The sequence below is a fragment of the Urocitellus parryii genome, chromosome 1 (assembly GCF_045843805.1).
Source record: "Urocitellus parryii isolate mUroPar1 chromosome 1, mUroPar1.hap1, whole genome shotgun sequence".
NCBI classification, from domain to species: Eukaryota; Metazoa; Chordata; class Mammalia; order Rodentia; family Sciuridae; genus Urocitellus; species Urocitellus parryii.
Window position 1 is genome coordinate 51,950,636 of NC_135531.1, and position 26,351 is coordinate 51,976,986.

The 26,351-nt window shown below is 35.4% G+C and overlaps 3 protein-coding genes across 6 annotated transcripts in view; 2 read left to right on the top strand and 1 right to left on the bottom strand.

Moving 5' to 3' along the window:
* The window catches only part of Trim23 (tripartite motif containing 23), a 38,646-nt gene extending 17,711 nt beyond the window's left edge, over window positions 1–20,935 (bottom strand). Inside the window, exons 1-6 of the mRNA XM_026390820.2 lie at window positions 20,793–20,935; window positions 14,969–15,131; window positions 10,889–11,010; window positions 7,899–8,177; window positions 7,166–7,348; window positions 431–646 (exon numbers count right to left, since the gene is read on the bottom strand). Coding sequence (XP_026246605.1) covers window positions 431–646; window positions 7,166–7,348; window positions 7,899–8,177; window positions 10,889–11,010; window positions 14,969–15,131; window positions 20,793–20,873 — 1,044 coding nt within the window. The 5' untranslated portion in view covers window positions 20,874–20,935. The remainder of the gene's footprint in view (window positions 1–430; window positions 647–7,165; window positions 7,349–7,898; window positions 8,178–10,888; window positions 11,011–14,968; window positions 15,132–20,792) is intronic.
* A 146-nt stretch (window positions 20,936–21,081) lies between these two features.
* The window catches only part of Trappc13 (trafficking protein particle complex subunit 13), a 40,916-nt gene continuing 35,646 nt past the window's right edge, over window positions 21,082–26,351 (top strand). For 3 of the 4 annotated variants that reach the window (XM_026390822.2, XM_026390823.2, XM_026390824.2), the window contains exon 1: window positions 21,639–21,724. In XM_026390822.2, coding sequence (XP_026246607.1) covers window positions 21,679–21,724 — 46 coding nt within the window. In that variant the 5' untranslated portion in view covers window positions 21,639–21,678. Of the gene's footprint in view, window positions 21,167–21,631; window positions 21,725–26,351 lie in introns of those variants that run through there. The other variant, XM_026390821.2, reaches the window with a different exon arrangement.
* On the top strand, window positions 21,639–25,369 carry Shld3 (shieldin complex subunit 3). Its single transcript, XM_026390832.2, has 2 exons — window positions 21,639–21,724; window positions 24,233–25,369. The coding sequence occupies exon 2, from the start codon at window positions 24,337–24,339 to the stop codon at window positions 25,102–25,104; it is 768 nt and encodes a 255-aa protein (XP_026246617.2). The 5' UTR covers window positions 21,639–21,724; window positions 24,233–24,336; the 3' UTR covers window positions 25,105–25,369.

Below are 26,351 nucleotides of genomic sequence, written 5' to 3' on the forward strand. Positions count from 1 at the left end.
CACTGAAGTTAAGAACCACTGAATTAAGGCAGGGAATATATGCTAGAGAGGCACCCAAAAAAAGACCAAGGAAGAGAAAACTTCAAAAAATAAATATTTGAGCTGGACCTAGAAGGAAGAGAATTTCACTAGCAAAAAGAAAGATACAGGCATTCCCAGCAGAAAGAATAGCATATGCTGCACAGAGAAGAGGAAAGAGTTGGCGTGACTGAATAAAGACAAGTTAGAGAGTTCCTATAGCTCTATGATGGAGAAGGCTCATGATATGGTTGGTGGAGCAATTTGAAGTTGGATCACATTCTAAGCACAATGGTAATGCATGTAGCAAACCCCAAATATCCATTAAATAAATATAATAGACTAGTATGTATCTCTGACAATTACCTAGTTAATCTTATTACTACAGTTCTGACCACATTAAACCACCTACCTGCTGCAAAGTCTTTTCACAATGGAGACAGGCAGTTGAAACCTGGGACAAGAGAATAGTCATATCTTCTTGTTGCTGCCTGAGCCATATCAGTTTTTCACGAACATGAGCATCGACCACACTTAGAGCCATTTCTTCTTGACGACACAGAGTTTCGTGTAGATCAGAAAAATAAGCTCGGACACATGATCGGGCATTCTCTGCAGTACCTGGTACCTACGGGGGCGAAAAATGAGTTTTAAACTAATGTAACCTTCACAAATATATTAAAATTTTAAATACCATTCATGTCGCATAAATTCCAAAATTTAAGTTTCCACATTAGACTTTTTTCCTCTCAAATATAAGACTTCGAATATCCAACATTTTATAAATGACATCTCAAGCAAAATAGAATACCTAATCTCTAGTCTCCTCCAACCCCAAACCTAGTTACCTCCATCTAAGAAAATGGTAATTCCATCCTCCAGGTTGTTAAGCCGAAAAAAAAGAAAATAGGAGTCATCCTTAACATCCCTCTTTCATGTCCCTCAATAAATTCTGCTGTCTTCAAAATCCATCCAGAATTTTTTCCCAAATACAGGTCTTTATTAATTCAGGGAGTAACAGGTTATAACAGGTTATAACTTCAATATCTATAACTTTACATTTACCCTTTCATTTAACTGGGGTTAGGATTAGTACCTGATAGCATTATATACTATCTGTCCTGAAGGTGATGGCTTATCTCAAATTAACCCAGATTTTTTGTAGAGGCAGTACCTCTGTAAAACACTAACAGGCAACAGTTATAAAGTTTATATGGAAAATACAAAATGAAAGTAACAGGGCAAAAATATATTCAGTTTGTGTAATAGCTATGAACCAAGAAAAATGATTTTAATCATCTTGAATCTTTATTTAGTTATATATTATAGCACCTGTTTGAGACCACAGAAATCTTTACAAAAAAAAATCAATCTTGGGGCTGGGGTTGTGGCTCAGGGGTAGAGCGCTTGCCTAGCATGCTTGAGGCACTGAGTTCGATCCTCAGCACCACATAAATGCAAAATAAAGATATTGTGTCTACTTAAAAAAGTAAAAAATAAATATTTTTTTTAAAAATCAATACTTTGAACACAACTTTAAATGAGCTAAAGTTTAGCCTACTTCAGAGCCATTTTAACATGGAGTAAGGTGGGAAGTAGAGACTTATCTCAGGTAAAATGGGGCTCTTCACAAACAATACAATGCAACATTACCTCTGAAACATGAATCAAAGAAAGGCTAAAAGAAGTCAGGTGAGGTGGCACATGCCTGTAATCCCAGCAGCTCAGGAGGGCTGAGGGAAGAGGATTTCGAGGTTCAAAGTCAGCCTCAGCAAAAGTGAAGTGCTAAGCAACTCAGTGAGACCCTGTCTCTAAATAAAATACAAAATAGGGCTGTGGATGTGGGTCAGTGGTCAAGTGCCCCTAAATTCAATCCCAGGTACCAAAACAGAAAATGGCTAAGAGAGCTTTTAACTTTCTTTTTGTGTAAAAAGTAGCAGAATACTTCCATGTTTTACAATGTCACCTTTAAACAAATCAAGCTCTCCTTATTACCTTCCAAAAATAAATTTAAATTCCTATTTCACTGTGAAGAGCAACTTATTGACAACAGGTTACTTTATCCAGCCATAAAACATCAAATGACATGAATAAATACCAATCACATTTGTTATTTTTATACAAATCCAAGACTATTGCTACAGATCATTTTAGTTTGGAAAACACCAACTTGGTAAAGTGCTCTCCCAAGCTTTATGTTTAACTAAGTTTAACTTTTGAAATACAATTTAGAATACAAAACATACAAAAACAATAATCACAGGTCTCCATGAGTTAACAAAAACCAAGGACAGCCTTAAGTCTCTTATACATTTAGGAAACAGTGTTAATGATCAGAAACTGACTTAAGTCAAAGCAAAGAGATATAAGATAGGTCTTCAAATGACAATGGGGCCCTTCTATATCAGACATAATGTATAAAAGAGAACACTTACTGGTTATCTTGCCAATAAACTTACATAAACTTTCATTTATAAACTTTTACGTAACATTTAGGCAAGGCTTAAACTGGTATAATTCTCAGATGCATACATATACCTAGTGTTATGGATTGAATGTTAGGTATCCTTCCAAAAGCTCATGTATGAGTCAATGCAAGAAGGTTCAGAGGAGAAATGACCAGGTCATGAGAGTCTTAACCTAATCAGCAAATTATTCCCCTGATAGGGATTAACTGAGTCGTAACTGAAGTGGTAGGATGTGGTTGGAGGAGGTGGGGTTTGGGGCATGGCTTTGAGTACATATTTGTTAGAGTCTGTAAACAAGTCAAAATAACACCTGGTATTTTGCCAGGGGAATGTTAGAGTTCATAAACAAGTCTGGATGGTGCCTGGCAAAATGCCAGAGGGAGTGGTTTGAGAAGTAACAAAAGGGAGCCATTAAGTGTGGAGATTCCTTATTGGTTGACTGATGTATCTAGTTTATGCTAATTAAGATAAGCTGTGCAAAATGTATAAATACCTCTGTTGTCCTACAATAAACGGCTTCCACTCCTGCTGTATCACCGTACACAAGTTATTTGTCACCCCCCTGTTATTTTGCTGCAGCCAGTGGACCCTTTCTTTTTGCTTCCTGTTGATGTGAGCTGCTTCACTCTGCCACACTCTTCCAACATGACATTCTGCCTCACCGCAAGCCCCAAGGAATGGAGCTGGCCTTCTATGGACTAAGACCTCTGGATCCATGAGCCCTCAAATAAATTTCTTCCTCTACAATTGTTCTGAACAGGTCCTTTAGTTACAGCAGTGAAAAAGCTGACTAAAACACCTAGTCAAATATATTTAGGGTGTCAACTATATTGTTATACTCTAAATAACAGTTTTTTTTAACCAGATACAAAGTAATCATTTAAGACTTTAAAACAGGTACAAGCCCTAATTCATTTAAGACTATTTCCCCAAGTAATGAAACCTAACAAATACAAGAAAATTATCCTGATGGATAAGAGCAGATCAACGTTTCAAACTTTGCTTCATATCAGTACATAAAAAGTTCAAATAACTTTAACTGTGCTAATTAATAGTCAATTTAATCACAAACACAAACTAGTTGAGACTGACCTTCCACAAACCTTCTGTAACATTACTTAAAAATTTACAACTTCTTCACATCCTTAGTTTTGCCCTCTTTCATCTTGGACTTTAGTACAAGAATATTACTTTACAAGACAATATATTTTCTCATCCAGAAACATTTCTTTTATCTTCTAATTTTCCATACTGAAATATTTCCATACCTACAACTTTCTTTTATCTTTTCTAGTTTTGAACCCTTTCTTAAATTCATATCTGAAACAGAGCTTATGAATGTTATCTGTGTATCTGATTTACACAACAAATTTCACCTCAGGAGAGGGCTGGACAATGCAGCATCTACAAAAACTGTGTCTTAATCTTTTTCCTCCCAGGTTGCATTCAAGGGGTTGGAACACAGGATATTTTTGAGCCTGTCTCCATTATCATTATCACAATGCCATCAAATCAAAGCAAGTTCCCCACTGTAAATTGTACCCAGAGGCTCCTTTTGGGCATTTTTCTTATACTAGTCATATTAATGAGCAATGGAGGAGGCCCTTTCCATCATTTTCTTTAGGCTTCCTTGAAGATCCCTTTGTAGTGGCTGCCTACAAAACTCAGGTTGGCCTTAGTTTCTGTCTTTTTCATTTTTTGTGTATAGTTATTTATTTTGCTAGTCTCCTAGGCATTTAGTGTGATGGGATACTGTTATAGCAAGATTTGCTCTACCTCCATCATGAATATACCCTGGCCAAATGAGTGTCCTGTAAGATCTTTAAAGGAGAGCCTATTCCTGCCCCCAAGTCATAAACTGATAATGCTAAAACCTATAGCCACATTCTTTGTGACCAGCAGCCCACCTTCCAAGGGCAAAAGGGGCTGAAAGGAAGGGCAGAAGGCAGGTTTTCTTTGGCCATTATTCTACATCCCAGGTAGCTTTTCTAAATTTTTTCCCCCCAGTTTAGGGCTAGTGTCCTTGACCACAGTGAGATAATTTATGGCTGCCTGGGGCCAGGCTGAGAAACAGTATGGGGTATGCCAGCACTGGGTTTAAAAGATTTAAATATTTTTAACACTGTCTTCTTGTGTTCTGCTATCCTTGCACACAAGAGGCAGTGCCTTTGGGCACATTTAACTTAGTTCCTGATGGTCATACTCCTTATCATGCAACTGCATAAATGCCTGTACATAATCTCTTTCATGTACTTTACCTCTAACAGACCAAATTCAATGTCAAGATTGTACAGTAATCCAGAAAAACCACTCAAAGGCTTATGCCTATAAGCCAAGATCTCTTTGCGCAAGAGACTACCAGTAAGATCAATGCAGCATAGCCCATGTCTTAAAAGGGCCAGTAATAAGACAAAAGAAAAAAAAAAAAAGACGAGAGGATAAAAGTCCAGACTGTTATGTAAGTTTTCTCTTTTATCCCTTCCTCCATTTTTCAGATCTTTAAGATAAACCTTCCCACCCTTACCCTAAATTCTCACCCTGTTTCCTTTGCCCTGGTTCCCGCCTTCAAAAATGCTCTAACCCTCATTTTAAAGCATAAAAAAAGCCCTCATGATGACACTTTTCTCTTCTCTGATAATGATCATTGTACCCAGACCAAGGAAGGCCAATCTCTTCCAACACAGAGAGCTTCTTTAACTTGCCTAGACTCCTACCAGTCCAAGAAGCATCTGCTGCCTCATTCTCACAGGCCCTTTTTCTAACTGTATACTATAGTCTACACTACAAACTTTCGCTAGATTTCATACAATCTGAAGGTTTTCTTATTCTGTTCCTTTGGAGCTCAAAGCACCCTCTTCTACTACTTAGTATATACAAATTTATTTAGAAATTTTAAGTTTCTTATTTTTGGAGCTATGAGAGGGGAATGGCAAGAAAACAGATTAGAGAGATAAAGAACAAGTCATGTGAAGTCATGTGAAGGATGAGACGAAACCCTACTCCCATGCCTCCACTGACTGAGCATAAATATTTAACAATACAGTTTTACACACTTTCTATTAATATTCATACCATAGTACATTCGAATAAAACTTCTAAATAGATGTATTACAATTTGCTTAGAATTTAAAGGCTAAATGGCAAAATTCAGAGGAGGGAAAAAAAGAGTATGTAAGTTTATCTTACATAATTAGCTGAAAAATAAATTCAAAATACAGTAAATACAATTTAATAACAATCTCATATACCCTGAAGGAGGAAATATTGAATTTGGAGGGGTAATCACTATGTCCAAGTAATCACCTCTTTGGAACTTCTATGTGGAATCTTTCTGTAAGATATGATGCTGCCAATCTCCCCCTTTCCTAGATGCCAGGTTTTATAAAAACAACTAAGAAACTGAAGCTCTTCTTCCTAGCTCTGAGTAGACTTCTTTTACTAGTCAGTCCTTTCAAGGTTGCTTCCATCAAAGTGTATCTGCAGCCATATGTTTGTGCTGGAGAACTCCATTCTGCAGTGGTGGCTATCACTGCTCGTCAAGACCAAGGGCAGCAAGCAGGCATGTTTTCTTGTGACAAAATGGCTTCTCAAGCACTTTCCTAATTTTTTTTTTAATAATTTGACTCCACTGCCATTTTCCTCCTTCCACCAGCAAGATGCTCACCCTGACCTCTGACCCCTGCACAAAGTCCTACATCCAGAATTTGATCATGCCTCCACTTCAACAGCCAGGCCTAAGCATTATCACCTCCCATCTAATTATTATGGTAACATTCAAATTGGTCTAATTGCCTGACCCTCCAAGTTACTTATCCAATCAACACTAGTAATCACTAAGACTATCTTCTCTACATCTTTAAAATATAAAATCCATCTCCTTTTCCATTCTTAATATCATATTATTATAGGCCATAAATATCCCTGAACTCAATTTCAACAATGTCCTACCAGGTCTTCCTGCTTCCAATCTTCTTGTTCTTCTCACAATTCATTTTCTACATTTAAGAGCAATCTTTTTTGTTTGTTAATGTTTTGTACTCAGAATTCAACCCATGGGCACTTAACCACTGAGCCACATCCCCAGCCCGTTTTTGTATTTTATTAGAGACAGAATCTCGCTAAGTTGTTTAAGGCCTTGCTAAGTTGCTGAAGCTGGCTTTGAACTCAAGATCCTCCTGCCAATAATTTATCACAGCTCTTAAGCTAAGTTTCAAACTTAAGATGGTTTAGGAGACTTCACATGACTTGTTCTTTATCTCTCTAATCTGTTAGAACTTTAAATTTCTAAATATGTCTAATCCTCACTTCATGCCATCTCATCAAACTCTTCCCTCTCTAGGACAACTCACTCCTCACCCTGCTCTTCTCCCTTATTGAAATCTTCCAAATTTCAGCTTAGACATCACTTCTTTGAGGAAGCCATCCTTGACCTATATGAATTGTTGCCCCTCTTATAAGCTGCCAACGCACCCTATACTTCCTCAACCACCCATACAAAATAGTTGCCATACGACAAACTGTCTCTCTCCCATGATGAATTTCAAGTTTCATGAAGATAAAGACTTTTTTAAAACTGTACTTCTAATGACTAGTGTGATATTGGCACATTTTAATTCTGGAATACTTCTTAGAAGGTTATAAAGTGAGAATGAAAAAGAGTAAGAAAAAAAAATCCATACATGTTCTGTGTGAGCCATTCCAATTCCATCTTCAACTATTTGTTCACCGCCTTCAATGTGCTGAACAATTCCAACTAATTTTCTGGAATAATCTGAGATTTCTTCAGTGAAGGTCCGTATGCAGTGAGCCATATCTAAAATTGATGCTCGGATCTGGTTAGCTTCTGGTTCCAATACTGAATGCTACAATGCAACATAATTACAGAAGAGAATTCACACTTTTGACTACATAAAAAATTAATTAACTCCCTCTTTTAAAAAAATAAAAACACATCAGCCATAGGTGCTTTTAAACAGGACAAAGTATAGCATAAGGTAAAAAACAAAAAAAAAAATTTTTTTCACTTTCATTTTTCATTCCTTCATAAAATAAATATACTACAAAGAAATAATTCAAAATTTGTAAGTCCATTTATTGCTAGACAAGGCTACCTCTAAAATTATATCATAAACAACAGTTCTTTAACAAACATAAATAATACCTTAAAATCCAACATATTATGAAAACACAAAGAAGTTTTGTTTCCTGAATCTAAGATATTTCTCAGTAAAGAAAGAATAATGAGGTGTCTCTGAAATATTTATGGCATTCAGGATTAAATCTTTCATTTTTTTTCACTTTACCCAGTCCAACTCATCCATCACATAACTTTTCTTTAGTTCTCCTTTTTAGCATAAAGAACCAGATGATTTAAAAAAAAAAAAAAACCCAGATCATAAAACAAGGTCATACCTTATGACCTTGGTGTTTTCCATATTCTTTGCAGACACAACACATAAGGGGGCTAGTTTGACAACCTTCTTCCAAGCAAACAAACTCAATGGCATGCACCTGGTGTTGAGAGCACATGGTTTTCTCATGAGGTTTATCAGCCAGAGGCACTCGCCTGTGCTTTGCTAATGTCTTCGTAGAATGAGTAACTTGAGAGCACTCTGAGCACAAGTGAGTTGCACACACAGTGCAATATACAGATGCAACATGAGCTTCATCTTCATCACAACGAATGATGCTCTGGTAAACAAAAAAATTAATGCCTTAAAACTGAACCCAACTCATTATAACATGGCAAATTTTGAAATATAAAACCCTAACTTTTATTTTTAACTCACCAGTCTTTATACACAGTATACCTTAAGATGATTATACGACCTCCTACAACCAAAGTGTTATTTACTATGATTAACTAAACTGTGATTAAACTCATATTGGTTTGGTCTGTTAAGCCCAGTTCAGGTGCTCAGTCCAAATCTACAGCCTCCCACAAATCTTATTTACAATGAAAATATGCTGGTAATTGATTACAAAGGTTATTTGCTATTCTTCTGAGAAAGTATTCATTTCCTTGGGTGAGGAGCTACTTCCAAGACTAATTACCAAAAAATGTTAAGATATAGAGGCCAAAAATAAAACTTGTCATGGATACACTCTTTTCCCCCAACTCTGGTGTCAGAGGTAGAACCCAGGATCTAATGTATACTAGGTAAATGCTCTACAATGAAGCTATACCCTTAACCCTCTCATGGGTCCAATGATCTCTTCCATTAAATTTATACACAAGAAACTGAAACATAAAAAATTACAAGTCTTCTTTAAATACAAAAAAAGTCTGACACTAAATATGACCCCACTGCTTTCAATATTATTTGTCATGATCATGTATAAGAAGGCTGGCAACACAATGTTATTTAGGTAACCTGGGAGTGTGAAGCAGAATAAGCTTTTTTTTTTGGCAGCAGGGGGATGCTGAGGACTGAAGTCAGGGGCACTTGGCCACTGAGCCACATTCCCCAGACCTATTTTGTATTGTATTTAGAGACAGGGTCTCACTGAGTTGCTTATTAGCACCTTGCCATTGCTGAAGCTGGCTGTGAACTCCTAATTCTCTTATCTCAGCTTCCTGAGCTGATGGGATTACAGGCATGCTTTTGAAAACACAGACACTCAGACTCAACCTGAGAAACTTGTTTCAATAGGTTGTAAGTGAGGGCTGGAATTTGTGTATTTTTTCCTAAATATATACAAATATCTTATCATAGCTTATATTATATTGATTAAAGTCTATTATACAATAGAGTTAGCTCCACAAGCAAATCTATTACATAATCATGGATAGAAACCACCAGCTTAAGTTAAAAAATAATAAAATCTACATAATATATAAACTTCTAAATATTTCTAATTTCCATGAATTACTAAAAAGCATTTCAAGTGGATGAAAAATAACGTGTCATAATAAAAAATGCCTTGGAATCTTTTGAAGAATAGTAGTAATATTGGAATTAGAAGGAGAGAGATTGAGTAAATTTTTCCAGAAATTAAAATTAGAAAATACATCAATGGTGTCATTCCTTACAACATTAAATAACAAACCCAAAGTTGAATAGATTTGTTTCCAATTATAAGAAATTTGTATATGCACCATAAAATACTCATGAATTCTGTTTTCTAGACCTGACAAATAATTTACAAGGTCAACATTAGATAATATTCTAATGTCCTTTGAAATAAAAATAAGAGATACAGCATGTGAATGATCAGCAAAGACTTTAGAAAACAGTGTTTCAGTTTGAAATTCATTTCACTGATTCACTTTAATATAAAGAAATCATCTCTGGGGCTAGGGATATAGCTCAGTTAGTAGACTGCTTGCTTCACATGCACAAAGCCCTGGGTTTGATCTCCAGCACCACCAAAAAAGAAAAAGAAATCATACAATAAAAGCGAAGTGGAAATCAATCTGATTTTTTTTTTCATGATACAAAATACGTGCTTTTAAAGTTCATCACTGCCAGATGTGATGCTGCACACCTGTAATTTCAGCAGCTTGGAAGACTGAGGCACAAGGATCACAAGTTAAAGCCAGCCTCAGCATCACAGTCAGGCTCTAAGCAACTCAGCAAGACTCTGTCTCAAAATAAAAATGGCTGGGGATGTGACTCAGTGGTTAAGTGCCCCTGGGTTCAATTGCCAGTACAATAAAATAAAAAGATAAAGAAAATTCATCGCTGAAATCGTTTACAATTATCTACTACAAATATTCTAATATCTAGAACAGTCTGAGAAAGTCACATTCAGGGTTAAATAAGCTATGCAGACAACTCTTGAAGTGCTAAAAATGTAGTTTAATATGGTTAATAGACTTTTGCCCAATAATTACCAGACATCTGCCTGTCTGGATTAAGAAAGTGTATCTACATGTAATTTTTTTTTATTAACTTTTTAGTTGTAGTTGGACACAATATCTTTATTTTATTTTTATGTGGTACTGAAGATCGAACCCAGGGCCTCCTACGTGCTAGGCAAGCACTCTACCACTGAGCCACAATCCCAGTCTCTATCTACATGTAATTTTAAAAAGACAGCAGAAGCTACTGCTATTTTTAAGATATTTTGCCTTATAATAAATGAATGGCCTCTTTCATGTAGTTTCTCTTTCTTTTGTTCTACTTTACTGTTGATTCATTTTTGCATCCTTTGCTCTAATGTAGCTTACACATCTTTCTTACTCTTCTATAGTAATCTTACTTTAATATTTTCAAGGAACTCAAGCTTCAATTTTACTTTTATTCTGTTGGAAATAGTGTTGCCTTCAGAACTCTAATGTAAAGTTGTGTTTCTAGAAAGTTGCTAAAATAAATGAGGTAATATTATGCTATTAATGGTAAATATTTTAAATTAAAGTTTCATTTTTTAACAAATATTTCACCAAGTTCAATCAATACCTCTCCAGATACTCCAATGGCTTCCTCTGCAGCTCCATATTGACCAATATGTCCATTTTGCAGTCGTTCTAAAAGCTCCAATAAGGCAAAATTTTTTTTCAACCCCCAGACACCTGAATCTCCTAGAATAAACATAAAAAGCAAAAATAAATGTTAACAAAATGGAATATTAGTCATTTTACCCCATACTTCAATATTAATTTCTAAGTCATATGGTTTAGTCATTAATAGTACCTATATTCTGGGGCTGAGGCTGTTAGCTCAGTGGCAGAGCCCTTGCCTAGCATGTGTGAGGCACTGGGTTTAATCCTTAACACCACATAAAAATAAACAAAGGCATTCTGTCCATCTACAACTACAAAAATTTTTTTAAAATAGTATCTAAATTCTAAAAATTTTTAAATTTCCTATTTTCTTTTTATGCCAGAACAACTGTTTTGTTAGCATTTTCTTTAGAAAACAGAAGAATCTTTCAACATTCCAAGTAGAAAAATTTTAAAATTCTGTTTCTATCATTTATTTTCAGATACTATTTTTTCTTAAATATTTATTTTTTAGTCGTAATTGGACACAATATCTTTATTTGTTTGTTTATTTATTTATTTTTATGTGGTGCTGAGGATCGAACTCAGGGCCTCACACATGCTAGGTAAGCACTCTATCGCTGAGCTACAACCCCAGCCCCTCACAGATACTATTTTATCACTGACTTTTACTACATATAGCAAAATAAGTGCTTTCAAACATTTTTTACAGCAATCTAAAATAAGAAATACATTCTAGAGCCAGATGTGATGGTGTACACCTGTAATAACAGCAACTCAGGAGGTTGAAGCAGGAGGAGGTTCAAGGACAGCCTCAGCAAATTAGTAAGTCCTAAGCAACTTAGTGAGACCCTATCCCCAAAATTAAAAAATACAAAGGGCTGGGATGTAGCTTGGTAGTAAAGCACCCCTGGATTCAATCTCCAGTACCAAAAAAAAAGAAAAGAAATACAGTTTATATCACAACCCAAAGTTTCTGCAAACTAATATTTACAGCAATGTGCAACACACTGCTATTTTTTATTCTATTTCTTTTTTTAAAATGCTGTAGGAACTGGGGTGTAGATCAGAGGTAAAGCACATACTTAGCATGAGCAAGATTCTGATTCTGGGATCAATTCCTAGCGGGAGGTGAGGGAGTTATTCACAACAAATTTATTTCATGACCACAAACGAGCTATGAGTAATGTTTGTAAATCACTGTGTAAAAGATACACCCAATTTTAAAAAAATCCAACTCTAGGTACAATGGAAGTAGAATAGGTAAAGGTTAAGATTTTTCTCTCACTCCTTCTTTTAGTCACAGCAGTCAATGACTAACCTCTTCTCACAAAAAGAAACAGAGCCTCACTCTAAAGCAATAATCCTTTTCAGATAAGACTCTAGGCTGGGGCTGGGGTTGTGGCTCAGTAGTAGAGTACTGGCGCTTACCTAGCATGTGTGAGGCACTGGGTTCGATTCTCAACACCACATACAAATAAATAAAATAAAGGTCCATTGATAACTAAAAAGAAAACTCCAGGCATATCTGAATAAGAACTAACACTTCTTTTCCCCCATAGCAGCCACATAAGGCCGATAAACAAGCATATGTAAATACACACTCTTCCTGAGCCTATAAATAAGACAGATCCTTCAGCAGTTAAAAGGAACATCTGTCCATGGTGAACTTTTATACAAAAAATACCATTTGACATTGCTGCTACCTAATACATGTTCACTAAATGAATAAATATGTAAAAGGATAATGAAACCACTGCCTGCAGTCTCTCCTCTCTCTTGGCTCTTCTTTCCCTTAAAAAAAAAAAAAAGAAAAGAATAGGAAAGAAAAGAAAAGGAAAGAAAGGAAAAGGAAGGAAGGAAGGAAGGAAGGAAGGAAGGAAGGAAGGAAGGAAGGAAGGAAGGAAGGAAGAAAAATACACTTCTTGATGTGGTTCTCAAAAAAAAAAAAAGTATTAGTAGTATACAAATGACCATTTAAAAATATAATCTTTGGTAAAGTAGAAGAGGACCAGGAGGGGAGGAAAACAGTGGTACTGAGGAATGAAAATGACCAAATTATATTACATTATGTGCATACAGACATGTCCTCTTTTTTTTAGTGGTACTGGAGGGCTGAGCCCAGGTGCACTTTACCACGGAACTAAACCCTCAGCCCTAATTATTTTTTATCTGGAGAAGGGTCTTAAAGTTGCCCAGGCTGGCCTTGAATTTGCCATCCTCCTGCTTCAGCATACTAAGTAATTTGGATTGCAGGCGTATGCCACCACACCAGGATGCATGTATAAATGTGTCACAATGAATTCACACTATTATGTATAATTACAATATACTAATAAAAATTATAAAATGAAATAAGACAAAAATATTCTGATAATAATCCAAATATTCAGTTATTATATAATGAACACATATAATGTATACATACATAAGCTACAAACATATGTGCCTAATATCACTTAATAATAATTCTGTAACTTCAAAACAACTCTATAATCATGATGGGTTAAAACAACAAAAATTTATTTTTTTACCCATTCAACATCTTAGGGGTTAGGGAAGCTAAGAAAAGCTAGCTTGTTTGTCATTGTCCATGGTCTCTATCCATGCCACTGTCTCCAATCACCTGGACCAACTCACTGTAACAGGGAAAAGAACTTACGTTGCATCATCATTAACCTCCTCTTCATGACTTCTACCTGGAAGTTAACAATTTGCTTCCACTTACATTTCACTTGTTAAATAACTGTACAGCCATACTTAAATATAAGAAGGCAGGGAAGTGTAAATTTACCATGTGGACAGAAGAGGAGAATCAGAAATATTTCTGATAAGTACTAGTAACTGATATTATCCTTGGATTAGAGAATTCTGATTATGACCTTTAACATTAATGGTAGTATTCTTCTAGAAAAAGGAATAACAAATCATCTTTCTTTTTCATTTTTATACTTTTCAAATTATCTATAATGTGTATATACATTATTTCTATATCACAATTTTTAAAAGTTTTTGAAAGAATGACATCCAACCACATCAAGAATCACCAACACATATGCCACAGAATTGAAACACAGTAAAAAACTAACACACGATAATTACGAACTCTATCTCTATATAGGACTACATTACAGTAGTTGTAAACAGTGCTACTTCCCTAAAAAAAAAAAAATGGCAGCCTTAAATTATTTTTGGAGAAAATTCTGTTATCAAAAAGAATAAACTATAAAACTTATATTACATTTTTAAAAAATTTTTTAAATGTCAATAAATGTTGTTATATCCAAATCCAGCATCCCAAAGCAATAACTTACTTGGAAATATATAAAGCAAAATTTTAAAAGTGATAAAGAAACTGAAAAAAAAATATAAGACCTTTAAACTATTTTAACCAAAAATAAGCAACTAGTTATCACAAGTTACAAACACCTCTCTCTCTGATACTAATAAAAACATGCTGAGACTCAAGTGATATATCTGTACTTTCATTACTGGTTCATTTACTTGTAAAGAAAACACTGTTTTATTGGATTAACAGATTCAGGCACATAATTTAATCTGTGACAAATACAAAGTTCTCATTTCTTTGAATAAATGTAGTACATATTTCTCAGGTGTCTTAAAGTTCTTCAAATATAAGTATTGAATATAAACATTTCAGAAGATAAAAAATTACAATTAAGAGTGAGCTTGTTTATATTTAAAAGACTACTTACTAGAAACTCAGATTTTTTTTAACCCCTTTGCACATTTATAACTTGAAAACATCAAGTATAATAAAGAAATTGTTTTATATGTGACTTGTGTTACATGATTTTTTTCTTTTTCTTTTTTCTTTTTTTGGTACTGGGAAATCCAGGGGCACTTTACCGCTAATCTACATCCCCAATCTTTTTGATTTTTTATTTCTATTTTGAGACAGAGTCTAAGTTGCCCAGGCTGTCCTCAAAATTGTAATCATCCTGCCTTAGTCTCCTAAAATATAAGCATTCAATTTATACTTTTCAATCTTAAATCATATAAATAACTTTCATACCTAGGTCTGTTACTTGTCGGTCAAATGGGCAACGTATTGCTCTTCCATGAAGAGGCAGGCGAGTAAGACAGTCATGACAGACTGTGTGGCCACAAAGAAGAAGGCGAGGAACTTTGTCTCCTTGCAAAGAAAAGACATCTTCACAAACTCCACACTCCAGAACCTAATGTTTGGAATGAAAACATATGCATTTTAAGCAGTATTAAAAATACATGTATTTTAGGGTTTTTTAAAAAGCTGACCTAATATATTGAATTCACCTTGTTACTTTGCTTTTCCATGAATAAAACTGTATAGTTGGTAAAATATTGAATCATTTTTAATCATTTATTTGACTCACTTTGCCAAATTACTATTATATAGAAAAATCTCCCTGAAAATACTAAAGGTTAGGGACCATAATAATGTAAATTACATCATCTTTATCTTTTGAAAACTGAATTTGTAACAGCAATGTATAACATTACTGAAGTTGGGTTCTCAAGCAATTTTTCTGCAACTACCTTACTCCAATAAACCATCATTAAGTTCAATAAATATAATCTAAAATATATGGCAGGATAACAATTACCTTTCTAAATGATAAAGAACTTACAAGAAAAGACTACAAGTAATTTTTAAGAATATTTTAGTGCCTATTTACATCAGATAACGTAAAGGCAAAAAAGCAATCAACTGACACTTTAGAAAATATTTTATCTATATACTTCTAATTACAGGTAAATGACTTGCAAAAAAACATACAATCAAAAGACAGGCTATCAGAATTGGCATGTTCTTCAAACTATGGAACCCACCTAGGTGCCCTTCAACAAATGAATGGTAAATAAAATGTGGTAATACACACACGATGGAATATTACTCATCCTTAAAGAAGAATAAAATTATGGCATTTGCAGGTAAATGGGTGGACATAGAGAATATCAAGCTAAGTGAAATAAGCAAATCCCCAAAACCCAAAGGCCTAATGTTTTCTCTGATATGCGCACGCTAATTCACAATGGAGTTGGGGGCACTAAAGAAAAATATAGGTACTCTGGATTAGGCAGAGAGGAGTGCAGGGACAGTAGGAGGTTTGGGGGTAGTTCTGAATAAACATTTCTCAAAAGAAGAAATGCAAATGGTCAAAATATATGAAAAAATATTCAAGATCTATAGCCATCAGGTAAATGCAAATCCATCTCACACCAGTCAGAACAGATATTTTCAAAACAAACAACAACAACAAAGACAAATGCTGTTGAGGATGTGGAGAAAAAGAAAATCTTAATACAACATTGGTGGGAATGTCAATTAGTATAGCCACTATGGAAAAAAGTATAGGAGTTTCTCAAAACACTCAAAATAGATCTACATATGATTCAGCTATAGATCTCTTGCATATATTACCACAGGAAATCAAGTCAGTATACAAATGAGATACCTATGTTTACTGCAGCACTATTCACATTAGTAAAGATGTAGAATCAGCTTAAGTGCCCATCAACAGGTGAGCAAATAAAAAATATATGGGATATAAACACATGGAATTTTATTCAGCCATAAAGAAGGATAAAATTCAGTCATTTGCAGGGAAATGGTTGGAACTAGAAGTTTTCATGTTAAGCAAAATCCGCCAGAGACAGAAAGATAATTATTGCATATTTTCTCTCATATCTAAAAACTCAGGGGGAAAAAAAAAAGATGACCTGAAAATAAGAGAGAGAATTTATTAGGGAAGGGAAAGAGGACCAGAATGAGGAAATAGAGAGGACAGGGCAAAAGAGGACAGGGAGGGTTAAAAAAAAAAATCACAATATAATATGTGCATATAAGGAAATGTCACAGATAAATCCATTAATTTGTATAATTAATGAGATTAAGTCATTATAACAAAATTTGTTCAAAAACAATTAGAAGCAAAGTAAATATATACCATTACCAAACTGGAAAATAAATGCTAGTGTACTCTTATGCTATAAAACTTGAGCAGAGTAGCAAGAAGGGATTTAGGAAGTTTTCTTGTGTATACACTGAAAATGATTTCATATGAATAAAGCAAAGTGAAAAATGATAAATAGAATATATTCATTTTGTGTTAAAGTGGGAAAAAAGGGTGCAAATATTTTATGTATTCCTACATAAGTATACTATCTCTGGAAGGATACATAGGAAACCAATAGCATAGGAATATCGGTTTTCTACGAAAAAGGGTCAGGGAAAAAACATCCATAAATTACACATGTATACACAGAGGTATAATTTGACTTTCCTCTATCCTATTTTTATCCCTTTTGTACTTTGTTTTGTCTGATTGCACTGGCTAAAATTTTAAGTATTATATGGAATAAGAGTAGATACCTTGTCTCATTCCTGATTTTAAAGAAAATGCTTTTAGATTTTTTCCCATTCACTATGAAGTTGACTACTGATTTGTTGTACATAACCTTTATTATGTTGAGGTTTGATTCTTTCATACCTAGTTTCTTCAAGACTTTTGTCAGGAAGGGATGTTGAATTTTGTCAGAGGATATTTCTGCATCTATTAAGATAATCGGGTAGTTTTTATCCTTGATTCTCTTTATGTGCTGTATTGTTTATTGATTTGTTTATGTTGAACCATCTTTGTGTTTCACTTTATCAAATTTATCTAAACACAGAAAAATCAGCAATACAATTATATATTATAAAAATAAATGCGAGACTGGGGTTGTGGCTTAGCAGTAGAGCACTCACCTAGCACATTCAAGGCCATGGGTTTGATCCTCAGCACCACATAAAAAAATAAATAAACAGCAGCACAATTCACAATAGCTAGACTGTGGAACCAACCTAGATGCCCATCAATAGATGAATGGATAAAAAAAAAATGTGGCATTTATACACAATGGAGTATTACTCAGCACTAAAAAATGACAAAATCATGGCATTTGCAGGGAGATGGATGGCATTAGAGCAGATTATGCTAAGTGAAGCTAGCCAATCCCTAAAAAACAAATGCCAAATGTCTTCCTTGATATAAGGAGAGCAACTAAGAACAGAGAAGGGAGGAAGAGCATGAGAAGAAGATTAACATTAAACAGGGACGAGAGGTGGGAGGGAAAGGGAGAGAGAAGGGAAATTGCATGGAAATGGAAGGAGACCCTCACTGTTATACAAAATTACATATAAGAGGAAGTGAGGGGAAAGGGAAAAAAAAACAAGGGAGAGAAATGAATTACAGTAGATGGGGTAGAGAGAGAAGATGGGAGGGGAGAGGAGGGAGGATAGTAGAGGATAGGAAAGGCAGCAGAATACAACAGACACTAGTATGGCAGTATGTAAAAACGTGGATGTGTAACCGATCTGCAATCTGTATACGGGATAAAAATGGGAGTTCATAACCCACTTGAATCAAATGTATGAAATATGATATGTCAAGAGCTTTGTAATGTTTTGAACAACTAATAATAAAAAAATTAAAATTAAAAAAATAAAATGTCTGGCATCTACCAGAAAAAAAATAAAAATAAATAAATAAAATAAAGGTACTGTGTCCAACTACAACCAAAAAAATAATAAAAATAAATAAATGCAATATTTTAATAAATGCTCATATTGTGATACTACAATAAATTAAACTTATTTATGACAATAAACAAAGGAATCCAACTAAAGTTTTGCCTAATTCATTCACATATTATATCTCTGACCCCATCACTATGCTAGATAATACACCAGTTCCCCCCCACCCAAAAAAAAGTACTAGTAAGCGATGGAGAAGAAGAAGGGAGGGGAGGAAACACTAGTAAAAGTTGGACACAGTGGCACACACCTGTAATCCCAGCTACTCAGAAGGCTAAAACAGGAGGATTAGCCTTGGGTTACCCTGAGCAATTTTATGAGATCTGGTTTCAAAATACAATTTTCAAAAACACTGGGAATGAGGTTTAGTCATAGAGCATTTGCCCAGCACATGGGAGGCTCTAGGCTCACTTCCTGCCCCCTACCACAAAAGAATCACTAGTAAAATTCTATTCATTAGTAAACCAAACATCGATACAAAAATAACTCATGTATCAACTTGTTAAATAATAGAGCAAGAAATTCTTCCTTCAGGATCTATGAATAGGAAATGTAGCTAAACAGTATGAAAAAATTAAGTCCTAGATAGAGGAAAATCAACTTAATTTTACATTTCACAAATATTCAAAAGCTTCAAAATTATTTCAAACAATGTAAATCAAATTTTTATAAACGAGGTCATACTTTTAAAAGGACTAAGAATGTTCAGCAAACAAAACAAAAACCCTTTCTTGTTCATTTTTAAATGTTAATTATTTTACAATATATCAGATTTTTGTTTTATAAACTTGTTCATTTAACAAAAGGCCATTTTACACAGTATTAGCATTATGAATTTCAACCTTTATCTTCCAATAAATACTTCCTGCTTCCTGAAAAAGGATTCTTATTGAGAGTTCAGGAACATTTTACATGTTAAGATGAAAATGAACAAGGGATACCTCTTATGAATCAAATCCCATGCTGTAACAAAGGAGAGCTACATTTGGTACACTTTTGAAAGTATAAGGCAGACAAGGTAACAAAAATAGAAATGGCAATGATACCCATTTGTGAACTTACAAGTTCAGGAATCTGCAGGAATTCTCTACTTAGTAAAGCACAATTCAAAAATTTAAATCTCAACCACACAATATTTGTAAATAATGAGGGCTCTCCTGTATCTCAGACTTACTATATATTTACAAAATACCTTCACTCACAAAGGTCAACTGAATCAACAGCCACCAATATTGACTGATACTAAGTTATAGCATAAATATCTCATTTGAAATCATATAACACCAATATTAGAAGAAAAATCATTAGGTACCCATTATTCAAAAAAAACTTCAGAAATTATCTGGCTCAGTGATTCTCAATCCTGTTTGCACTTCTAGGAACTTAAAAAATATACTGATGTCAACATAATCAGACTTGAAGGAGCGCATCAATAGTTTTTTTTAAGTCCTTAGTTACAGACAAAAATGAGAATTATCAATCTCTTACATTACAGATGAGCCTCAAGGTTACTCTATAGACCATGCGGTCAGTTATCCCTTTCGGGTCTTTCATACTACAATGAAAGGGAAAAATGAGTTCCACATATATTCATTTGATTTGGTAGCATTTTGTACATTTAAACGTGGTTAAATTTCAGATTTCACAGGAATTGCACAGGGCAATTCATAACTACTAGCGTTGATGCTCAGTTTTGCTGCAGCTAGAGAATTCTCAGAAGTTTTGATACTGTATTACAAAGAAGGAAGGCAGCAGCTCAACCAATAATAGATGTATAATTATAGAAGTAGCACAACAGTGAAAAGCAGACTTTAGAGTCACTCAACCACGGGCTTTTGACATTTACTGTGTTAACCTAAATATGGGTTTCTTTCCTTGTAAAGTGAGATTTAATATCTACCTCATAAGTAGATACTGAGGGGCTAAAAACACCTAATATAGTACTCGATTTAATAAAAAACAAACTAACTGATGCCTGTTGAACTTAAATAAAGCAGTAAAGACCAGTCCAGGTCACTCTTACAGGCCGACAAGGTCCTTTTCACAAATGCACTGGGTGCAGATGCTGACATCTGACATGAGCAGACCACGCAACATGGGGCCAGAGCGAGCGGGTTACTGGATCGCTAGGGGAGGAGGCCAGGCAAGACGTAGAGCCAAAAGCGTCCCAGAGGCCGCGCATCTCAACCATCGAAGCCAGGGCCGCAGCGACGCAGTAGGGTCTCCAGGATGAACCGAAGGGAGGCCGACTGTGGAGAAGAGCGCACGCAAGGTCCCTCACCTTCACCACAGCAGCTCCTCGGCTGCCCTGCCGGCCACTGTCTAGTCCTGCTCCAGGCTTGTTTACAATCAGGGTAGCCATCCTGGGAGGAGCGGCGCCGCCAAGCAAAGGCAGCGGCCTCAGCCAGCAACTGGGAGGCGGGGCTGAACCATCTACCCACAGGCCTCGGCGCACGCCGATGCGCACAGGCGCAGTACGACGCGCGGGGGGGAGCGAAGCCTCTCGCCGGCCCCGCCCTCCTCCTTCCGTCAATCATTGGCTGTTTAGCTGCCGGGTCTGGCTCACTGGCAACTTTTCTTTTTTCTTTCTTTTTCTTTCTTTCTTTCTGTTTTTTTTTTTTTTTTAATTGAGGAATCTGCCGCTGATGGACGAAGGTAAGTAAATACAAACGAAAAAAAAGGACAAATCAGAAAAAGTTCAAGTATGAAATTTTCCATCCTGGAATAACGCCTCTCCAATTGCAAACCAGATGGGGGTTGAGTGGGGGAAAGGTATTACATCTCCCCACAGGCAATCCAATTTTTGTATTAGCTACAAATCCCAGCATGCCACTCTCCTTTTTTTTTTTTTTTTTTTAATTCCTGCACCGTAGACGTCTAGGAGGCTGCGTGTTGGTATCGACAAGAGTTTTCTTGAAGTCGCGATGTGTGATTGTAGATGGACCATAATATGTATAGATCTGTAAGACAGAACGGATGACTGATGAAAAGAACCTGTGAGGGCCGTAAAGGACGTAGCAAAAAGAGAATTTAAGGTACCACCCCCAAAAGAAGCTGTTGGAAGTGCGTTTGACGACAGATCTTCCCTGTCGTGCGTTTCTCTGTTTTCTTCCGGGTCAGGTTGAACCTCTTCAGACACCGTAGCAGTGGATCCCGTGCCGGGCAAAATGGAAGTGAATCCCCCCAAACAAGAGCACCTGCTGGCGCTGAAAGGTAAACTTTTGTGAGCCTTACTTCCCTTATTCTGTTTTCTCTCCTCTGTTTCGAAGCCTTTGCCACACAGATCTCGTGTCTGGGCTGTAGGCCTCGTTCTTTCTTTAAGCACCATCCGCCCTAGCACTCCTGCCTTAGGCCAAGCGGGAGGCAGCGATGTCATTTCCTTGCTTTTTAGGGTCCGGAGCCGTTTTCTAGAATGAAATAGTAGCTGATAGATAACTCTTTCTGATCTGTGCTGTGAGCAAAAGTTGACGTCTCGACCCTACTGAAGAGGTCCCTGTGAACTGAAATCACTTACAACTGACGTTCAAAGGTTTTTCCTTCTGTTTGAGGTCAGCCATATGGCACTTAGGAGGTTACCAGGCTTCACCTTAAATGTGAAATTAGTGTTGCATGACAGTGGCAGAGATTTACCAATATATGGTACCACTATATATAGCTTATATGTATTAAAACTTACTGAAGTTTACCTCACAGTATTATGTATGTGGGAACCGTGTCAACTTTGATTTTCTACACATGACAATTTTTAGTAAATTTGATGGTTGAATTAGATCATAGCTTAGGAAAAACCAACAGTAAGATTTTTCTGGAATTTCTGTTTTCTGAAACCCTTTATTTCAAGTGTTTTTAGCTTTATAACATATATTCTACCACAAATGAACTTTTTATTTCTAAACGCTCTAATATATAGGTTAACAATGCCTCGGAATAAGCTAGGGAAATGCTCATTTGATGTTTGAATTCAATTGAATTGCACTTACCTTCTTTATGGCTTCCATTTTGAGAGACTGTTCATTTCTCCCTACCCCTATGATGTAGGCATTAGACATTCCAGAAGCTCACCAATTCTGTTTGTAATATTTAATTTGTAACACTGATGGCTGAAGTTAACAAGATTGTCTCTGTACCCGCCCTGGGTCGGCTGAGTCCCGCTCCTGCTACCGAGCACTGCCTGCGGCACCCCTGCTGAGCGATCCCCTTCTGAGCTGTCAGTGCAGCGGGCTTGCAATCTTGCAACCCTGTTGGGCACAAAAACACAAGCCAGTCAAACTGAGACAAAGTTTTATTTAGAGAGAGGCCGTGTGGGTCCCCTAACAGGTGGGTCCGCCACGTGTGTCTTCTTCCTGAGCCGGGGGTTTCCCCTTCCCCCGGAACACCCTCCTACCATCCTTTCCCAACCAATGGGAACTCTCCCATTACAAGAGTGACATGAGTAACCTGAGTCCTGAAAATGGGCCCAGCTAGACAGCATGAGTCCAATTACCATATGAATGTGAATTGCTGGCTGGCAGTCATAAAATCCAAAGGTGCCTCTATCAATATTTTTGCTGTGGCTCCTAACACTTTGCAAGATTAAATAATATAGCAGCAGTACCTGTAAACTTAGCCTGAGCAGATGATCTAGACAAATAGATTATTTGTGGAGAAAAGATACTAATTGTCATATTCATGTTGTCTTGATCTCACATCAAGTATGTGGACTATATATTATAGTCAGAGGGGTTATGAGATTAGTTACTTGTTAACTCTTAGAATCAGTAATTCTATTGTGACATCAAGACTGAAATCCCCACTCCAGATCATCCTACCAGTTGGAGAACCCTCATCAAGTGGTTTTCTAATTGGGAGGGGAAAGAAATTAAACTTCTTATTTTATTCTCTTCTACAGTAGTTGGACTATGAAAGAACCTGTATTACAGTCTTATAGCTTCGGGCCTCTTTGGGAAGCCTCACAAATCCCTTGTTGAGCCTATGTATTGGAAATTCTATATATTGTAACTTATTATCAGTGACTTACTTTGGGGCCACCTGAGGACTTCAATGTTCTAAGAGAAAAAAATAAGTCTAGAACTTGTTCTTCCTTCAAATTGGAATTCAGGAGCCTTGGTACTAGGATCTCAATACTGTACTAGTCTCAATCCAAAGAAGATTATAGCATCCTATCCTGGTTAAAATGCAAAGTATAATCATATTCATGTTTTTACTGTTTACTACTGAAAATGAGATATAGTCTTTAAGTAGTCTGTATATTTATTTGGTAAAATTCATAAAGTTTTAAAGCAGAAAGTGATTTTCTTCCAGATAGATAAAAAAATTACAGAGATTTCATTGTCCTTTAGTTCAGACATCTCAAATTTTAAAATATTACATATATGTATCTGGTACTTTAAGAATCACTAATTTACTCTGTTTCTGCAATAGTTTTGAGAAGGATTTTTATTAATATATTAATATTAATGCTTCCAAGTCCTTTATAACCTGTTGAGTTAAACATGCTAACTATTAGCATTATTAGGCTGGAAGTGATCTTAATGAACTTTAATTCAAATCCCTTATTTTGGTGAGAAAGGATTTTTAAATTTGTGAAATGCATTCACACTTATCAATAGCACTTTGTTAAAATAGTATATGGGAATTGGTTTCCTTTTTCCTTTTCTTCCTGCCTATTTGTATGCAGGCTATCCCTACCATATCTTATTCTTTGCAATACTTCCACTTTAGGTCCTGTTCCTTCTGGTTTGACAAGAGAGAAAGTCTTGTAATAGTAAATTAACATTCTAGCTCTGAAGAGTTCAGCTAAGAAATTTTCTCTTCAGTAAGAGTAAATGGATTATTGCAGAATGACTACAGAAGTAATAATACATTATCGACCTTATGAGAGTGATCCCACACGACTGCCAAAAATTGCAGAAAAGGCAATGCAAGACTTTCCTACTCGTCCATTATCAAGATTTATTCCTTGGTTTCCACATGATGGGTCCAAGCTTCCACTCAAACCTAAAGGATCACCACCTATAATTTCTGGAGAGGCAGCTGAAGATGTGAAACAGTACTTAACCATTTCAAAACATGGCATTAAATCACAGAGTTATGATTGCACGGTAGATCTTTTGGAGTTTCAACCTAGTTTGAAAAAGCAGAACTTAATCCAGTCAGACACCCTGAATGAACACCCTGATTCTGGAAATCTGGACAAGAAATCAGAAAAAGGAAAACAACATAAGAGGAGGTCTTGGAGTGTTTCACTTGCCAACAATAATTGTACTGAAAACATTTTTCCTTTGTCTAAAAAATTGCAAGATATTTTAGAACTACTAAATTTGCACTCATTTTATAGAGCAAGATGGACAATAGAACACAATGTTTGTAACAATCAAACTCTGGAAGACATTTGGGTAAAACTCAATCGAATTATTAGGCATAATGAACTTCCATCTTGTAATGCTACAATTCAGAGACATTTAGGCCAAATATGGGTGTTCTGTGATGTTAAGTACTGTGAATATGTGGGAAATATTCTTAAAAGAAGATTAGCTCTTAACGGAAAAATTAAATTATTTGTGCATAAATGTGGTGTTATTTATAGTATGTAATGAATTCTACTGATTGTCAAAAAGAATATTTTGAATGATCTGAGTATGGACTAATACAGTGAAATGAATAAATTTTTTTACTGGTTTTTACATGTTAATTGCTTTTAAAAAATTGATGCTTTCCTATATAGCCTATTAGTCTTAATATTGTGGAGTAATAATTGTGTGGTAATATATGTACAATTTGTGTCCCAGAAATGAATAGGTGTAAAGGTGAATTCCTCAACTTGTTAATTAGATCAGGAAATTTCTGGATTATTAGCAGTATTCTTTTAAATGAATTGTAATAAAGCATTGTTCATTCTGAATTTGAAGGTAAAATGTTTTCTTTCTTTTTATTCTGTTGATTTTGCAGTGATTAAATTAGATACAGTTATGAATTAACGTGAATAGTATGAATTTTGATGAATCCCTAAAATCTAAATTGTACTTTTTTTTTCTTTACCCACCTAAGAGTAATGACTTTTTTAAAAATGAAACTAAAAATAGTTCAATTGGACATGCTATGCAAGTGGCATGAATGTAGTTCCAAGTCAGAGACCAGCTCAGATTCTTAATGATGTTTCCAATGATAGTATATAACAGCTGATGTGTTGATTTAAAAGAAAGGGACAAAATATCATTTGTCCAAATCCATAAAGTATCTTTAACATTATAATGTCATTTAAAGGAAAGTAGATCAAGTTATTTATTTAAACTTCTTTATTTATTAAAGAAGATCAAGTTATTTATTTAAACTAATACAGGTGTGTGTGTGTGTGTGTGTGTGTTTTGCCAGAGATAAAACCCCATACCTCATACATCCTACACAAGCTCTTTACATTTAAGCTATAAACACAACCTCAGTAATTAAGTCTTACTATTAATGCTGATGTATTAGTTGGCTATTTTTTTATATAGTTTCTTAACAAATTTTTTTAGTTGTAGATGGACACAATGCCTTTATTTTATATATTTTCATGTGGTAAACCCAGTGTTTCACATGTGCTAGGCCAGCACTCTACCACTGAGCTACAACTCCAGCCACTTATTTGGCTAGTTTTTAGAGTTATTTTAAGTTTTCTATAAGCAGAATGTTATTGAGTTTATATATCACCTCATGAAAATATCCAAAGTGATGAATAGAATAAAAATTCTACAGAAGCATATAAATATGTATTTAGAAATGCAAATGCCTACCTTGAGCTAGGTTGTTAGATATAGTAAGGAAGACAATTGTGGACCATCCCTCAAAGAGCTTGTACTGA

Bases quoted from the DNA above. Each gene is read 5' to 3' on its own strand.
- Shld3 (XM_026390832.2), top strand. From the start codon at position 24,337: ATGGATTATTGCAGAATGACTACAGAAGTAATAATACATTATCGACCT.